Source organism: Halichoeres trimaculatus, unplaced genomic scaffold (genome assembly GCF_033239565.1).
Source record: "Halichoeres trimaculatus isolate MK-OKI-2021-1 unplaced genomic scaffold, fHalTri1.1 fHalTri1_scaffold_24, whole genome shotgun sequence".
NCBI lineage: Eukaryota > Metazoa > Chordata > Actinopteri > Labriformes > Labridae > Halichoeres > Halichoeres trimaculatus.
In genome coordinates, this window is record NW_027437202.1 from 2,274,646 (window position 1) to 2,293,929 (window position 19,284).

The 19,284-nt window shown below is 44.2% G+C and overlaps 1 protein-coding gene across 6 annotated transcripts in view; it reads left to right on the top strand.

The window, feature by feature from the left end:
- Window positions 1–19,284, top strand: part of LOC141786059 (partitioning defective 3 homolog B-like) — a 152,947-nt gene that overhangs the window by 35,338 nt on the left and 98,325 nt on the right. For 2 of the 6 annotated variants that reach the window (XM_074664760.1, XM_074664762.1), the window contains exons 4-9: window positions 2,989–3,095; window positions 10,342–10,445; window positions 15,203–15,289; window positions 15,461–15,586; window positions 16,720–17,216; window positions 18,625–18,764. In XM_074664760.1, coding sequence (XP_074520861.1) covers window positions 2,989–3,095; window positions 10,342–10,445; window positions 15,203–15,289; window positions 15,461–15,586; window positions 16,720–17,216; window positions 18,625–18,764 — 1,061 coding nt within the window. Of the gene's footprint in view, window positions 1–2,988; window positions 3,096–9,171; window positions 9,271–10,341; window positions 10,446–15,202; window positions 15,290–15,460; window positions 15,587–16,719; window positions 17,217–18,624; window positions 18,765–19,284 lie in introns of those variants that run through there. The other 4 variants (XM_074664761.1, XM_074664764.1, XM_074664765.1 and 1 more) reach the window with 3 other exon arrangements.

Genomic DNA, 19,284 nt, shown 5'->3' on the forward strand with positions numbered 1-19,284 from the left:
CAGTAGAAATATGAGACATGGTGGATAGCATTTTGACATTTGATTAGCCAATCATATCTTAGAGGATGAGATGTAAATTTAGTCATTTAGCGCCTGCAGAGTGATTTATCCAAGCCGCAACCCCTGGTCTAAGAATATGAGACAATGCTGAAGAGCCAAAAAAAGCCATTTTCAGAGCAGAAATTAACCTATTTACAGCCTGGTTCTGGTTCCTGGTTCAGATATTAAGATCGCAAGCTTGCCCAATCAGAGTCACAGCTCAGTTAACGTGACCGACAGGCGCCCTATTGCTAACCCTTACCACTACCAATATGGCCGCTATAGCTGATGTGCTTCATTTTCCGTTTCACAAATAGACTGGTGACGTCAGAGATACTACGTCCATGTTTTATACAGTCTATGGATTCATCAAACCAAAAACTGTTAGTGGTCGCTGATTTTGTGTCTATAATTAGCATGTTTGAAAGGCAGGCGCAAACTGGCACAGCGTCACACTCAAACGGCTGAGGTCGTTGAGGCAGAGAGAGAATCTTCCATGTGCGTATCAACACAGTTGGACTGTCAGAAATAAAAACAGTGAAGACATATCGTCTATCCAACAATGCCATTTTTGAGATTTGATATTTTTAACTTTTACTTTTGTGTTTTTGTGAACAACATAGCAGAAACTAATGAACAGATCTTGATGTAATCATAAGAAAATGTTCAAAATGGGATAAGGAAGAAGTGATTAAATTTTGGAGGTGATTCAGATCACCGTCTGGATCCAGGACTTTTTTAAAGGATTCTTTATCATTGTGAGACAGGGCTGTTTTCACCATATGTACATTTAACTCAGGATAAATGGTCAGATTGCTTTGCAAAACAATACAAGACAAGGTCACCATAATTTCTTACAGGTCAGATAGATCAGGTCAGGTAACAAATTATCGTACAAACCCACAACAATCACCAAATTGTAGCAGACAGTCTGCACTCTCTGAGTGCTTTTCTAGTTTTAAAAATAGAATAACTGTTTTCCAAAAGAGTGTGGTTGCTCTGAAGAAAAGGCAAATTAACTTCTGCAGAAACAGCTACAGCCCACGTCCACTAACCCAGTCACCTTTGATTAGAAATGGCTCTGAGACAATCTTGTTGATGACCGTCTAAGCAGGAGCTGACCTAAGAGGATCAAAACTGTCAATTTTGTTGATTTCTCTGACCCTCTCTGCTGCCTCTTGACCCCTCACAGGTCAACGCAGGTCAGAGGTCAAAGCTAGTGACCCTCAGGTTCCTTCACACGCTCACGCCTCGCTGTAAGTGCTGTGAGGATTGATGGAGGCGGATTTGACTGGGCGGATAAACGGAGGAGGATTTATGGGACTGACCACCGGGTAATGGCCCCTGACTGTGGCCATGCTGCGGCCTTGGCCACCTCTCAAAGTGGCATCATTGACACTGTCATGGAGCGTGGTGTCGTAACTCCACAGCTCATCACAACCTATCTCTTAAATCTGCAGGAAGTCCTCTCAGGTGACATTTCCTCACCCAGCTGGCCTTGCTCCTGCGCAGGTATCTCGGATTTTAACGCACTGATCGTCCTTGCTGTTATGCTCCGTGTTGTGCATTCATCACTGTATCACTTCCCTGAACTTTTTGTGGAGATTACTGAAGGTGAAACAGTCTCGCAGCAGTTTTCTCAAACTTTTTGTTGTGTCTTACAAATCTCAGCCAAACATCACATCCTGTAAGAGCACTCCACCGATATTCCCCCTGCAGATGTTTAAGTTTCTCGACTAAACACCATGTGGTGAATTATCATTGCAAATTCAGAGATCCTCCTTAGGCGGGATATAGCAACGCCTCGTCTTCTTCTTGTAAAACTGTTGGAGTAGTCTGTGCTACTTTCCAGCCAGAGTGCAGCTGTATTGACCGTAGCTGCAAGCTTTGGAGCAGCCACGCTGACCCTGTGTGGGCGGGAGTGTGTGTGCGATTTCTAAGATGACATAAAGTCATTTTTGTGTGGTATTACTCCTCTGCATGTGCACAAATTTGTTTCTTATGCTTAAACGCTTAAAAACATCCTTGTTGTGTCTGACTTGGTTTACTCACACCTTTACAGTCACACTGAGAAGTATCTGCAGTGTTTGACCTATTTTAGATGCAGACGAGATAAATAGATGATCAGATGAAGCCATTGATACCTGCGAGCGCTGTGCGATGTATTTATCTGATGCCTTTTGATGCCGGCTCTGAGACGCTTCCTTTTTTCCCCTCGTGTTAAATCAAAGCACATTTCATTACCGCAATCCTGCTGTGTAGTTTCTGTCTAACATTTTGACTTGAGTTCTGCTTTTTTTAAAAATTAGATAAGACCTCACATGCTGTTGATTGTTCCACTGAAGGGAAATATCACAAACTGAAAGTTCCAGAAAGCAGAAGTCATCTCACGTCCTAATTAAAAAAAACAACGATTGAAGCTTTCGATGGTGTTATTTCATTTTCGGCCTCTTTCCTCCTCTGCTCTCTGCATTCTGTCCACGTTGGACCAGGACCCTGTCACTGACCCTCCAAAGAGAGATTGATTACAGGAAAGAGGAGAGTTTTGTTTGCCTTCCCCTTTTCTGTGTCTGAAGATTTCGAGGTTTCTTTCCCTGTCACTATCTCTCTGGGCTCTCTCTGTTTGTTTACTTCGCCCTTTCTCTTATTTCTCTCTCCTGTCTTTATTTTCTCCTCTGTCGGCTTACATTTGAAAACACCCTGCTTTTGGTTTTACATCCACAGGAAAAAAACCCACACCACTCCCTTTGGATATGAAAAACGCTGCAGCACAAAGATCCAAATTAGAATCTTTTGAATTGTTTTGTTATAGATTCAGACCTGCATGTGTTACCTCTCTCTGTTCAAGCTTTTCACAAAGTGTTTGCATGTGAGTGTGTTTTAGTGCTGACTGTGGATGTTCAAGTCAGTGTATATTCATCACACCTCCTTTCTCCATCTTTCTCCCAGACACACCTCTGCTGGTGAGGAGCAGCAGTGACTCAGCCTTGGCCCCGCCTCTGGAGATCAAAGCCACGTCCTCAACTAATGACCTCAGAAATGGGTCTCCTGAACCGGTGAGTCGGGTTCCCCGACACATAAATTGCACAGACTTAAAATTTTTGCTTTGAGTTGAGGGGTAAGATTTAGGTTACAATCCTGGTATTGGGTACAGGTCAGATCCAGCCCCTCAAAGCTGGATTGGGTATTGGTGAGGAGGCGCAAATCCATCAACCAGCGCTTGGCGTTTTTTTTTTAACAGGTGCTCTCGGCTACTTGTTCGAGATGTTACCCTTTTTTTTCTGCTTTACCGGCTACAGGGTTTTAAAGTTCACAATTGAATACTAATTCCTGAACATTCTTAAGCTTTGTTTTTACCAAGCTGGTTGCAAACACTGATATATTTTATAGTTTAAAGAAGAATTTATACCACTCATCACACAGTTGGACATTCAGGTTATTATTTGACACTGATACTGGATTAGGTAACACTTTACTTTAGAGGTCCACAAAATTCACCGCACTTAGGTAATAGTTAGACAAAGTTTTTACTTATTTCTTTGAAATTAGCACATAAATTCTGGCCAGATTTTGTTTTGCAGTGCGCCTGTACTTCCAGTGTCTATCACAATCAGGTAAGGCCAATTAACAACCCCACACTAGTGAATATCACATCTGAAGCCTTCAGTTGTATCATTTAAAACATTAAAGGCCTTATCATAAAGGTTTATCATTTTGCATCTGATCTCAATTATGCATGTCAACAAACAGGGTACTAAAGAACTTGGTGAAATGAAATAACAAATAGCTAACTATAAACTGCTTATTGGGAAATTGAAATATTCACTGAACATTTCAAAGAGGAAATAATGAACCTAACTTCTGTATTCAAGAACTAAGCAGCTATTTATCACCTGCTTCTCTGGAAATAGCAACCCACCACAAAACATTTTGTGGTGGGTTGTGATTTTATTTCAAATTATTTGCTAATCGTCACCTTCTTACCTTGCAATTTGGAGTAAATTTCAAAGAAACTGGAAAAAAACCAGTAACCTACCAATTGTGACTTGCAACAATAAATTTGGACATTGTTTCAAAGAAGTTATGTGCTAGTTTCAAAGAAATAAGAAAAAACTTGTCTAGTTATTACCTAAGTGTGATGAAATTTGCGGACCTCTGAGGTAAAGTGTTTTCCTGGTTGACACCAGGGGCCACACTGCAAAATGAATGAAATCTTATCAAGTGTTTTGTCTTGTTTTCAGTAAAATTTTCTTTTTTTACTTAATATTGAACAAGAAAAAAAGTTACTTGCATTAAGACATTGTTCTAGTTTTAAGCAAATTTTTTAGCAAATTTCTCTTGTTCCACTGGTAGTTTTTTTTTTACTTGTTACAACAATTTAGACCTAATTTTTCCCTGTAAACAACTTGAAAGAAAACATTTTTTTGGACTGATCAGTTGAATGTGGCTCATATCAAGTGTAAAAAGACAGTTTCTATTCAAAATAAGACAAAAACGCTTGATAAGATTGCAGTTTTTTGCATTGCAGGTATCAGTGTTGGTATCAGAAAAAAGTTGGATTAGTGTGTTCCTGTGATCCAGCTTCAGGTAACCACTACTCGTGAACACCAAAATATCATTTGCTAGAAGCAGTTAGCTCACTGTTGAAGCACAACTTTCAGACTTAATTTAAAAAAAAACACCCTGGAAAAGTTGCAACTGGGGGTGCCATGGTGCATTTTAATGCCACCTGCCCAACAAGTTTATTGCAGGACATCCTATTGTAATGTGGTTTTGTAGAATATGCTTTGAATTTAACCTAATTTTTCTGATTCAAGAACATGTAACAAAAAATTGTGGTGTTTTGGGGGGGGGGGCAGAATTAATTTATGGCATTTCAATTCATTTCAATGGGAAAAAAAATTATTTAACATACAAGTAATTTGAGTCAGGAGCTCCGTCCCAGAACAAATTCGACTACTTTTGATTTCCAGCATCAAAAACACACAGTTTAGCCTCAACTTTTCATGTTGCATTAACATGTCTGTGGCGTGCTCACTCCTAATGGAAGATGGAGAAGTGTTTCTCCTCTTGTGCTCCGGCGTCACGCTCCAGGCTGGACTTCACAAAGCTCGGCCTTTCAAGCGCTCTCCATCTCTTTCAAACATGCCGCCATTAAGGAGGCCGCTTTGTTCGCTGCCTTTTCTTGTCCCTCTGTGTGTGTTTGTGTGTGTGTGTTCCCAGGGTGTGTTAGGTCACACTGTTATGTTGTGGCGAGATGGGCAGGGGGGGGGAGTCCTGTAGCTCTCCCCAGCAGTGACTCAGCAAAACTCGACGTGATGGCAGGGTCCTTATTTTCTGTTGTCAGGCTGAGTATTCTTCAAACAACACAGAGGGGCCAGACTGAGCATGCTCATTAGAGATTATTTCAAACATCTTCACAGAAATATACAAATTCATCCTCTGGAGACACAATCCAAGTCTTCAAACCTCATCCTCTTTTTTTAAGGAGCTGTTGCATGCACCAACTTACAAATTAGCATATCTCCTCACTCTCTTAAAAATGACTCCTTATCTGCCTTTATAATGGGGTGTTTAATATGCATGTAAATGGTATCAGGGAGCAAATGCAAACTCATGAATCAGGTTTTAGTGATTATGAAGTTTCTTTGCATGTGAGCCTTTGGTTAAAGGATTAACTGTTGCATGCATGGGTGACACTTGTGTTTGTAGTTGTGCTCCAATCATAAACCATGAAATCTATATTCACACAAAGGAAAACAAAGAGCTTCCTCTGTGTGTGTGTGTGTGTGTGTGTTTCTGTTACATACATGTTTTCTGTGTTAGACCAGAAGTCCGTCACAGCTCTTGGACATATCGAGTCGTAGGCCTGATGGACTCCCATAGATCAATACGCTATCACTTCATCCTCACTCATCCACTGTACCACTCCTCTACAGCCCCTTATCTCCACACACCCACCACTAACATACAAGTCGCACACACACACAAGCTCTCACACACCCCTCTTTGTCTCAGAGGAGGTATTGAAAGCTAGATAAAGTGTAATTAAGACCGATTTGGTGATAAATATGCGACCTGCCCCTTTAATTGATTCTGCTGCCTGTTCTGGTGAAAGCTGAGGTCTTTGTGTCTTTGATTCACACACACACGCCTCTCTTTGTCCCTCTGTCTTTATCAGAAGAGAAAATAAAACTGGCAAAAGGCTGAGCGGTGCTAAACACACCCTCCTCCTTCCATCGATTCAGACTTCCTGTTATGTTCATCACCAATAAACCTGACGTTTATTAGCAACTCTCGTTACTTCTTCTCCTCTTTCCTCCTCCTCGTTATGTTTCCTCATCCCCTCTTCCTGTCCTGCTTCCCCTCGCGCTGCCTCCCACGTTTTTTTGGCTGGTTTTCAACACCTCGAGGTGCACTGATGCAATACATGTTAACACAGCAGAAAGTCAGACTTTAATATGTTACAGTCTGTCTGCTGTGCCCTCAGCCGTGGTGGAAGAAGCCGAGACTGTAAAGGGGGATTCCTACAAGTTAAACCTGGGCCCTGTTTCCTCTTTTTCAACACGCTTTGGAGTCTAAATAACTTAAAGAGGAGTGCTGCTGAAAACACGCTGTAAAAGCTGTAAGGTGACCTGAAAGCAACTTCTCCTGATCGTAGTAAACTTTCTGCAACTATACATCTATCTTAGTTCATATCATAACAAACATTTTCGCTGGAAATTTAACATAAATACAGTTTCATAAGCCCAACATCAAGATAAGATAAGAACAAGACAAGAAGTCTGATCTCATCTTAACCCACCATGGGTTACAATGGAGAGGAACAACTTTCCTTAACAGGCAGAAACCTCGGACAGGACCAGACTCATGTTCGACAGGCATCTGAGGAGACTGTGTGGTTTAGACGAAGAAGAAAGAGAGAAATGTTGGTGATGATGTTACGCTGATTATGATGAAACTGAAGTTCCACACCAACAATCAAGAGGAACCTCTGAGACAAATTCAGACACTCCCAGAGACATGTACTGACTAATCCTGGGACAGATCCCCAAATAACCACAAAAGGCTGTCCCACTTTTTAGAACTCCGCTGTTGAGGTTACAGACCAAACTGATCTGATCCCAAAAGGTAGAGCTGCAACAAACCATTGATTGGTTGAAAGAGTCGTCACTTCCTATGTTACAGTGGCTGCTGTATTTCTCTTGGAGGCACACAGCCTTCTCTGAAACAAAGCTTGATTGCACTTTGTAACAAAAAGCCACATGCCAATTACAAAGAAGTTTTTCTTCTTTGTTGGATTTATTAGCGGGGTACACTGTGCCGCACTACTATTGCGTCATGCTATTATGTAACTGACGCATCTATCGGCTTACAACCGCCTACCACAAAGGGGCACGGTTGGCTGTGGAAACGCAAACAGGACCAGGCTTAACTGATCCAACCTGTGCCAAACTGTGCTGATCCAAACCGGACTGCTTGGTGGAAACCAGGCTTAGATCAGAAGTTAGACTAACAGAGGATAGAGGGCAACAGTAGCCCCATGTGTCAGTTTTCCCTTGACAGTCGAAACGTATAGCAGCAGAACTAAGAGCTGGTTTAGACCTGATCCAGCTCTAACTGTAAGCTTAATCAAAAAGGAAAGTCTTAGGTCTACTCTAAAAGGTTGAGACCATGTCTGCCCCTCGGACCTCAACCCGTAAGTCATTCCACAGAAGAGGTGCCTGATAACTAGAGGCTCGACCTCCCATACTACTTTTAGAGACTCCAGATACAACGAGCAGACCTGCATGTTGAGAACGCAATGACCCAGACGGATGATATGGAACAACGGGCTCTTTAAGATAGGCCGCCCTGATGTTGTTAAGAGCTTTGTAAGTCAGAAGCAGAATTTTAAACTCTCTTCTTGATATTAAAGGTAGTCAGTGTAGAAATGCTAATGCTAGAGAGATGTGCTCTGCATGGACTAATTTGTCTACATCACTCTGAGACAAAATGTGTGTTATTTTCCTAATATTAGGAAGATGAAAGAATGCCGTCCTTGAAACCTCTTGGATTTGAGAGTGGAGAGCCTCTCTGAGGTGACTGACTTCAGTCTTCTCTAAGTTCAGCAGTACGAATGTTCTTCTCAGGTCTTTGAGGCATGCTTCAGTTCAGATAAGTTGTTCGTTTCTTCTGGCTATATTGACAAGTAAAGCTGAGTATCATCTGCAAACAGTGAGAGTGTATGGGATGTTTCCTCTTCGTAGTGCCAAAAGGAAACGTATACAACTTTACAACTATTTGACACTTACAAGAAACTTCTTGATTGCTCATTAGAGCTGCAAAGTTCTGCTTCTTCTTGGTTTTTCCCACTCCTCACTTCTCGTACTTGCAGCCAGACGCCATGTGTATCATTGGGTCCGTCCCTGGAGGATTGCGCCTCCACTGCTTGTGTGTGTTTGTGTTTTCCAACAGCTGATGTGATGGATACGATGAGGGTCAAGGTGCAGCGGCTAACACACTCAAGTTGTGATCCTGCAGAGTGCATACACAGAAACACTCAACACACACACAGACACACACGTGTGCGGTGACATGCACTGTAGCTGCCAAGAAAACACACAACACAGCCACACACCTCATTACTCATCCATCTGACAAGAACCACACACACACCCCGCACACAAACACCTCATCTCTCAAAGGTGTGCCCGGCGCTGTCACTCATACACACACACACACCTCAGCGTACAGACAGCACCCAAAACACACACACAAAGAAAAACATGTGCTGCACAATGCCAGAGCAGACAAGCTGTTAGTTGTGCTCAGACGAGCTCCTCGACAGGTTTCACAAATTATTTTGTGTGGTTATCCTGGGACCACAAAGCCTGCCACTTCCACATCAGTCAGCGACAAAAACATTATTCTGAGCGAAATCACTTCATATTCTAAGGAAACATCAGCGATTCAGCTGGTTTATTCAAAGCTGCTGCAGTTGACTCCTAATTGAATGCAAAGTTAAGTCACATCCCTACATGATGCTTGTATCACAGCCTCCGACTCCAGGGCAGAGGGTGGGAGGGATGCTTCTCCTTCCCTCCTTTGTGAGCCCAAGCGATCTGATTGGCTGAGCAGCAGCAGGGTGCACAGAGCTGCTGTTTTTCTGTCCGGATGAACGGAGGAGCGCTCTCAATCAGAGATCGGCGTTATGTCGTGATCCCTGAACTGTGACGCGTTACAGAAAAGGTTGGTGAGCTTCTTCCTCCATGAATTCCTCCTAAAGGTTTGTGTGTTTTCACGCTGGATTCCTGTAAAACTGGATGAACAACAAGTGCAGATGTGTTGTTTACCTTCTCCCCTGCGAACCATGTGTCAGTGACGATGACGTGTGTGTGTGTACTGTAGGAGGAGGAGGAGAAGCCTGTGTGTGTTGGCTAATGGCGGGGAAGATGCAACAATAGAGCCTCCAGCTCCTTTTCTGCCCCAGCACACACACACACACACACACACACACACACACACACACACACACACACACACACATACACCAGTCTATTGTGGGGTAATCTCACACTGCCCAGATAAGTGGGTCAGTATTTGTACTGGCAGCACCCATATGTGTGTGTGTGAGTGTGTGTGTTCATAAATAACCATTATTCTGGTGTTGTTGCAGCTCTGCAGGCTTGATGTGTGGAGGTAATATTTGCAGGGGATTTATATGTGTGTGTGTGTGTGTGTGTTATGAAGTGAATATTTACTCTGTGTGTGTGACAGAGGGTCCGTCAGGGAGTTGGGGGGGTGCTGAGGAGCAGGCGGGTGGGCGGGAGCTTTTTATCCATTAGTACTGGTGACACAATGAAAGTGACAGGGCAGAAGGACCTAATTGCACCCTTCTTGTCGTTGGCGATTTGGTGCAATTTGGCTCCAGCGCTCCTCGAGTGTGTCTGAGTGTCTCGCAACATTTTGACGCTTGTCCTCACTTCCTTCATTTCTCCCTCTTTGTTTTTTATTTGTTTCCCCTCGGGGTTGCTGATTTTGTGGACTTAAAAATAGAGCCTTCGCTGACACGGGGCAGGGAGGGGGGGAGGGAGAGGTAGACGGGTAGAAATGTACACAGAGTGAAGACGGGACGGCAGCGTCCGGCGGTTGCTCTCTCGTCGCTGTCTCTTAAGGTGATTGATTGCGGCGTTTGATCGTTTTGCTGATTAGCAACCAGCCTCCTCGGATTCTCTAACTTCCTGTGGTGTGTTTACATCTTGATGCCCGTCATCTAACCTGAATCATGTGACTGACTTTGTCTTGTTTGTGTCTCCTCAGCAGGAAATCAACCATGTTTTGAAGGGAGCGTTGGAGCGACTGCGCACAGAAGAGTCTGCCGGTCATTTTCGAGCACCTGCTAAGATGAGCCAAGTGAACTACAGGTGAGTGCGCAGGTTTCGCAGGGGATGGAGGCTCGGATTAACCCTGGTCTTTGTCTCACTCCCAGACTGGATTAAACAGTCTGGTGTGGATTTGTGACACTCTGCGTGTGTGGATTTGAAGTTCAGTCCTTCCACTTCCTCTTCACGCCAGGAGTCATGTTTACTCTAAGTTTTGTGAAAGTTGCAGGCGATACAACAAGACTACTCAGCAGATGCAGTTTCTTTTTAGGGATCTCTTTAGAATTTACAGTGAAACTGGGACTCACCTCATGTTAGGGATATGCTACGATAACAATTTTGGGGGAGCTGATCTGATTTAAATTGCGATTCTTTGATATTTACAGTAGACATGCACCAATCGCTGACAATTTCCTTAATTTTTTGGGGGTCAGCAATCGGCCCATCCTTACATATGAAACTGATCTTGTTTACCTCCAGAAAGGTCTGACAGCCAGATATTGTTGCTTTTTGCTCTGAGACCTAAAACTCAGGACACTTTATTGGTTGTTTACATAGACTGTATATAGAGTGGACAACATGGCTCTGCCATTTATCATTGTACGGTTTTGAAGCCAAAATGCTCCTGTCACAGGCGAAGCCATTGGCAGCAATTTTAGTCTGAGTCTGCGCAGTAGATATGATGAGGGATTCTGGGAGAATCTGAGTGGAGCTGAGTGACAAAAAAATATATATTTTTTTTCTTTCGAGAGTCTAATCACTTCTTGACTCTACCTCCCGACATGTTTTACAATCCCCGAAAAAAAATACACAAGAACGACAGCTGTCAATCATCGTTAAACGTGACGTAAAAGCTCGTTTTTAACCTCCTATAACTAATGGAAACGAAACTCTTCAGAAAAAAGAGGACTTGAATACAAGACAGCCAAATGTCTTCGAATCACCACAACAATCGGACGTGAGAAACATTTCTAAGAGGAGTATAAATTTTTTAAAGTTTGACCACAGCCCATCTGGAATGACTGGAAAGACGGATTTTTTTAACCTCCAAGCCACCAGGGGGAGCAGTTTTTGTGGAGACCTCACTTCGAGCCGAGCAAGCGGACGTCCAATTTTTTTACAGTCTATGGTTGTTTAAGTTACACCATAAAGATTTTATTGTTTCACAGGTATTTTTCAATTACTTTTAATCAAAAAAAACATTGAAGGTATATGCTGTCAGTTATAATAAAATAAAAACCCCTGATTTACAGTTTTTGGTTTCCTTTTTTAACACCAGACCATGTGAAAAAGTGAAATGATGATGATGTCTACAGACTATATTAGGAGCCATATTTCCCATAAAATGCACATCACGTCTGTCAGAGAGAAACGTTATGCCCTCTGCTAGAGAAAAGTGGTAACTTTTTTCCAATCCAGTTTATAAACAAAGACTGAATAAAGAATTTGAATTTGAAAAAAAAAAAAAGATTTTTTGACAAAGAATCTCGAGTTAACCATTGTTCCCAGAGGAGGATGCCCCGAAGACAGACATCCACAGAGCGAACTCCATCACTGACCTCTGGCAGGACTTGAGTGTCACCCTCCATCCATGAAGCAACAATCAAACCCTCCTTCACCAACCTCCCGGAGTAAAAGATCATTTCAGCGCCGTAATCTTCACCTGAGTGATTCTCCGTTTGGAAAATTGCTCCTTTTTAAAAATAACTCAAAGGGCTCTCAGGAGAGCCGCGGTCGGAGTGACAGATGGTGATTTCTCTGCATTTTTACAGTGCAGCGGTGCCTTGACAGCGCTGTGGTACAATGGAGGCTCGGCTCCCGTGGATAGCTCGCCATAGAAACAGATGGTTGGCAGTGGAGGAAGCCACGGTGAGCAGAGCAAGGGCGCATCCACCGCGAGTTTGCGCGGGCGCCTGGCCTCTGACGACGACGTTGAGGAAGTCAACCAAGAGTGGGAGCTCCATCTGTCTCGCTCCTCGCTGCTCCTCTCCCTGTCCCTTACCTCTTCCTCTCCAGGCCCCAGTGGAACCACCGTGTTTGTGTTTGTGTCAGTGGGACGCTAAAACAGGCGAGCAGAGCTATTCTGCATATTCCTGTGCAGCGCTAACAAGCTTCGGCTGCCTCTGATGAGCTTGTTTGTGCAGCCGTTTGTTTTTATTTGAATGTAAATGGGATGTGTGTGATTTGATGTGTGTTTGTGCCACACACACACTAAAAAATACACCACTCAGCTCCAGCTTTAAAACTGTGTGTACCCTGGTTGTTTACACCTAAAGGTAAACGCACACACAGGTGTGATTTAGATGTAACCGTTAAATCTGATGCATGTGTGTTTCTGTGTGTTCAGTTTAGAGGAATGTGACTGATGAAGTGTTTGTGAGTAGATGTAGCAATAAGAATGCAAATCATGCGTGTGTGTACAGTACCCCGTGTGTGTGACCCTGGTGGAGGTTAACGAGAGCAGCGTGACAGTGACAGAGGAGAGCGTTATAATGATCCCAGCGAGTCCTCGGGCTCCTCAAGGAGGTGCATAAACCTTGAACTCCTGCCACCTCTTCTTGTTTCTTTTTTCACATTATTTTTTCGCTGTGCAGAAAACAACACCTGCATGTTCCTCGGCCTCCAACTGAGATCGCTCTCCCGGGACCGTTCTTCATCGCCGCCTCTCGTGCAGTTCAGACGCTGAAGGAGAAAAGAATGAGAAGAATTTTTTTTTCAGACTGCGACATGTGAATGTTATTTACACTTGCTCACAAGAAGACGGCTGGTGAAGGAGTCCAGAATGCTATCTTTCTGGTTTTCAGACTCCAAAAGATTTCACAACACGTCAGTTTTTACCTTTAGAGCTGGTGTCAGGATGCTACAAACACAACTGTTGCTTCACCTTCTGGAGACTGGAGGTGTAATGAATAAGTCAACTTTTTATTGTATTACAGCAGAATAAATAGAACAGAGTCCACCTGTAAATTTAACATCCAATACTAATGAAAAATGACGCCAATCAACAATAGCTATTCCACTCACATGGCAGTGAGGCACTCACGTCTTTTTTTTTTCAAATTTAAATCCTTCTATCTAGTCTATGTTTATAAGCTAAGAGAGAAGAAGTTGGGATGTCAGTTCCCCTACATAAATCCTAAAAACTGACTCAGATGTGATGTGCATTTTTTGAGTAAACATTGCTTTTGATAGTCTCTGCCAGCTATTTCCAGAGCATCTTGAAGGATCTTTCAAGACCCAAATAATCTTGTTTTCTATGACAATGTAAACGCCAAAGCTACCTAAGAAGAGTGGACTCTCTTCTTTTATGTCTCTCTTCCTGTTTTGATCAAAAAAAAAAAAAAAAAAAAAGAAAACATACTTTTTTTAGTTTTTTCATCTTATATCTTTCTCCTCATATCCATGCTGAGCTCTCATCCAAAGAGCGCACCGCTCTCACCCACAGTCGTGTACGAGCTTGATTTTGATAGACACTCCCGCCAGACCCCGCTTCTCCTCGGCTTTAAAAAAAATTATTCACTTCTTTGGATGCAGTAAACGGTTGAATTTGTATTGATGTCTATAGACGTCAATGGCAGCGAATGAGTTCAAAAATCAAACTAAAAATTGCCAAAATTTGAAATATTGAAGAATCAGAATTCAAATCAAATCAGCACCCCAAAATTGTAAAAGAATCAAATTGGATGGAAAGCATATTGTCCCAGCCCTACAGCGCAGACTAGGTGAATAAATCAAACACACCCTTTTGAACAGTGTGAGTGTTTATGAAGCAGCTGACAGCTATCAGTGGATCAGTCTGACAACAAACAGTGAAGTCATCTCTCCTGCTCAGAGTTAAACTTAACACCTTCAAATAAACAACATCCCATTAAAATTACCAGCACTTAGCACGATGGAGCTAACAGTTTAGCACGAGTACAGGAGCTTCAGCTCTCAAGCATCAGCTTATGAGAAGGAGGATGATTGGCACTTGGCATTTCATGTTGAAGCAGGTGGTTTGACGCTGCTTTGCTGTATATACGATCACATGTAACTAACATTAAATAAAGTTTGTTACATTTCGATGGCTGTATGTCAAAATTCTGATGTTCTATCCAACAGTAGCCTCCTGTTCCCCCAGCCACGCACTAAAATCCAAACCTTGTGATTTTTTTGTTCATCTCAGAATTCTATTTTTTCTATGTTTTGTTCCATCTCTATTGGAGACTGAGTCATTTAGAAGTGAAATGTGTAACCCTAAACTTCAGAAAGTCAGAAGGAAGCAGTAATACTCTGCAGCAGCTTCAGTATGGTGTGCTGAAAGGGACAAAATCCCACACCACATTGCACCGTACTCCTCCACAGTCTGAAAAGCAGCCTCCTTCCTTTTCTTAAAGCTGGTATTGTTGTTTATCTCCCGTTCGAAGCCACAGTTCAGGACTCTGCAGAGATTATTAGAGCAGCTCGTTCTGTTTCATCTTGATCAGCCCTCCTCCATCCGTCTCTCTTTTATCTCCCGCTCTCGTCTTTTGTCCACCGGCTAGATTGGCTGTTTGAGGAGCAGGTAGATAAAAACAGGAGAAGTCACCACCTGCATTTTCCTCCACACACACACACATGCACACACACAGACAGAGATACACATATTCTCTTGGATACCTGTGAGCTAATTTGTTTATCTGTGCAGCCTGGAGGAAAATGCAAATAGATGTTGAGGAGCTTACACACAGAAGATGAGGAGTGTGTGTGGTTTTGCAGTCTCTAAAATCTTTGTTTCACTCGTTAAAAATGTCTGAATGTGTGTTTTATTTTCTTAACAGCACCATGACCAGGACGGTGGAGTTTCCAGGAGACTGGGGTCCTCTAGGAATCCACGTGGTCCCTTACTGCTCCTCTCTGAGCGGACGGTACACACACACTCACACACACACTTTACAGATAATGAACGTAACATCCATACGGAGCCCCAGATGGTAATGTTGACTGGTAGAAAGGCATAAAGAACCCAAGCATTGGCATGCAATAATGTATGTTTACCTCCTTGGATTCATGTTGACTCTGCTCTGCTTGTGTTTAAGAACCCTGGGTTTGCACATTAAAGGCATCGAAGAAAAAAGCCGCGCAAAGAAGGAGGGGCTCTTCAAGGAGGAGGAGTCTATCGTGCGGATCAACGACACGCCGCTGCAGGACAAGACTTTTGCACAGTGAGTGCTTCTTTCCAGGAAAGCCGCCACTTCAGAGCCGTTAGACTGACCGATCCGTACGTCTGAACTTGACAGGATGCAATCAGCGAGATGATTTCACCACAGAGTAAAGAAAGAAACCGCTCAGTAAGGAGAAAACAAACAGTCCACGTCTGATTGCAGAGTTGGATTCCTCTCTGTAACAAAGCAGAGCGCAGATTATAGCTTGACCTTAAACCAATCGATCCGACCCAAGAAAGAAACGACCGGTTTTATGTGCCGGGGTGTAATTAGACGCTAAAATAAAGCTGGAGAAGGCAGAAAAATATCATTACTCTGTCGTCATCGTCTCAAGATGCGTCACCTGCCTTTATCAGGCCAAGACAAATCCTCCTCATTGTGTCTCCTATCTCAAGTGGAAGTGCTTCTTTCGCCCTCCCCCTCGTCCCCGTGCTCACTCTATTTCCTCCGTCCCTTCTGTCGGAGCAGAATGGGCCCATTTAACCGCATCCCACTGTGTTGTCTGTGTCGTGTGAGTGTTTTGCTGATGGTAGTCTATTAAAGCTGCGATCGAGGCTCGCTGTAAGGTCTCTCCCACATCTGATAAGCACCGCAGTGTCCCAGACCAGCTGGAGGAGTCACTGTGAGCTTCATCCAAATTGAAAAACAGCTCCGTGCAAGATGCACAAGATGTTGTCTTCACCGGCTCGTCTCAGTTTCATTTAGCAGAGGCTTTTGTCCAAAGCGACGTAAGGAAAAACCTAGTTAGTGCGACAAAAGTGCTAAATAATGTTTAGTAATTCTTGTTAAATAGTATACACTAATCTAGCCAACATTCTGGAGTTAGTGCTGAAAATTCATGAAGAGCTGAGTCTGAGACTTTCTGACTCATTCTCCCCCTGAGGACAAAAAGGAGAAGGGTCAGATCAAGGGCCTAAGTGTTCCCTGAACAGATGAGTCTCCAGACATCTCTTAAAGTAGAAAGAGACTCTGTGGATCGTATAGAATTAGGTAATTCATTCACCATTTGGGAACAACAGAGGAGAAGAGTCTGGCTAGTGATTTGGAGCCGCGCTGGGCTGGGAGCAGCAGGCAGCACATATTCCTCTAAAAGGCTCACATCTGAACGCTACACCTCTCTTTTCTGTCTCCAGGTCTCAGGAAGTGTTCCGCCAAGCCATGAGCAGCCCCACCGTGCGTCTCGAAGTCCTCCCCGTTGCCAACAAATCCCGCTACGAGAAGAGCGTCATCGGTCAGCTCTTCGACACCAAGGAACCCACTGCCAAACTGAAGAGCCCGCTCGTCGTCCGAGCTCGAATGGACCCTCAACCTGAACCCAAACAGGAATCCAAACCAAACACCAGAGTGGAAGTGCGGCAGCAGGAAACGCGCGTGAAGACCCCTGAGCTTACTCCAGCACCTGTGGCGACTCAGTCCGGCTCCAGAGACAGGTCCTCTCCTGCTCCTGCGTTGCCTCTGCTCGGGCCTGTAGACAGGGTGTCTCCTTCACCTCCAGCTGGAGCAGGTCGCTCCTCCCCGTCTAACACTGGCAACAAGAGTCCTCTGACCAGTAAGAGTCCTGTGCTGCCCAGTCTGGCTAATCTGACCAACAGGAAGGGAGGGAAGAGGCTGAAAATAGACCTGATGAAAGGTAAATGTGTGTGTGTGACTCACTAGACTCTAAATCTCTGCCTGAGCCTGTTGAAATAACAGATTGTAGACGTTATATTTCTCTGCATTAATTTGAGGTATTGATTCCACACACAGCTGAGCTCCCCTGAAAGAACATTCGTCAATATTGAAAGTAACTTTCCATTCCTTAGGACCACCTCACAACCATCTGGCTGTTTTTATTTTAGATTTGAACCCAGCCTGAGCCAGCCTGGCTTCCCAGCCGCCTTATCTCTTATCCCTCTCAAACACATCCGTGCTGGAGCTGCTGATGTGTCGATAGCACTGGAACAGCTCCTCAGGACTGTGAATAGTCTGTCTGAGCAACCTGTGCTGTTACAGGGTGTTGAAAGGGGCCGCTGTAATTGGGCTGCGCGCACACGCCCACACGCACTCGCTACAGGTGCCCCGAGAAAGCCAGGAGACACCCAGATGAAAGAGTCGGAGAAAAATGGGCTCCACGCCTTTCAGCCGCAGCTCAGCGCGTCTTTCTCTGCCTTTTTATGCTTCCTTTCTTTCCTCAGCACCTCTTATTTTCTTCTCCTTCTCCCTCCATCTCCCTGTTGTTTGATTTTGTTCCCCCTGTCTGCCTCGATCCCTTTCACTCGATGCGAGATCAGAGCGGGGGATATTATGGGGTTTCTAACACCCTCTCCCTTGGCAACAGGCTCTTTCTCCCCGTGATTGACAGGCGGTGAGGTTTTAGGTGCGCTAATGTAGGGCAGGCAGAGGCTTAGCTCAGAGACCAGATAGCATCGCTCAGCGCCTTTAGTATGCCACGCCGGCTTTGCTCTCCCTGCACACACACACACACACACGGGCGCGCACACGGAGCGTGGCACATTTCACTCATGGCTTGGGGCTTGTGAGGCCGTGAAAAAGGGAGAGGGTGGAGGCTCTGGGGCTGATGGCTCATGCATGTGTGTGCGTGCGCGTGTGTGGCCCCAGAAATACACACACACACTTGTAAGTGTACACACACAGATAAAACCAGGCTCACACCCACAAGGAAAATCTTTGTGGAAATCACGTTGCATCCCCGGGGAGGGAAGCTAGAGAAGGGAATAATATCTCACAGGTTCCTCTCCCCCTCCTCCACCTTCCTCCCATCTTCTCCCTCTGCCTCCCTTCATCAGGCACCGTTCGGCCTGCTCACACGTGAAATTAAAGGCAGAGTCTGTCTAATCCGGTTAGAAGAGAAGCCTTCTCCCAGCGGCTCAGAGGATGAGCCAGGCAGCAGCCCCCCCCTGAGGAAAACAGGCACTTAAACAGAAGTTAATGTGGTGGAAGAAGCTGAAACCAGAGAGCGGGTCCAGCAGGACAGGAGAGGGACACTTCAAGACGAAATAATCAGGAGGCTAATGTATTCAAATGTGGTTGTCCTGCAGGTACAGAGGGTCTGGGCTTCACTGTGGTGACGCGGGACTCCTCGGTGCATGGGCCAGGCCCGATCCTGGTGAAGAACATCCTGCCGCGTGGTGCCGCGATCAAAGATGGGCGCCTGCAGCCTGGAGACCGCATCCTAGAGGTGAGCGTTTCCTGTATAAAAAAATGGACGTTAAGATTTTTTACCAGGTGTTCAGTGATCCCGACTTGAAAAGGAACAACACACTGCTCAGAGTGAACTGGAAGCATGACGACACAGATTCCTCTTTGAATCTTTAAAAGATAGTATAACTCATCAAATGTTTTTTTTTTTACAAATAACTTAAACTATTTCCTTTAATTTTCAAAAATCTTCAGTTTTGCTTTGCTTTAACTGAAGGAATAATTTCTAAACAATGAAATATTTATTCTTTCATGACTCCTTTACACACTGTTAGTATGTTATCACATGTGTTTATTACATTAAGTAGACAAACAACGAGAACAAAGGGACGCAGACACACGTGAAGAGCGCAGGCCCAGCGTGCACCCTTACTAGCATCATTTGGAAAACATCTAGGACAAACTAGGATTGTGTATTTTTTGAGTTTTAAATCCTTCGGGGGACGCTATTTGGCAGACAGGCGTCAAGTAGCTCAAACCTTACCGAAAGGAAGTCTGCC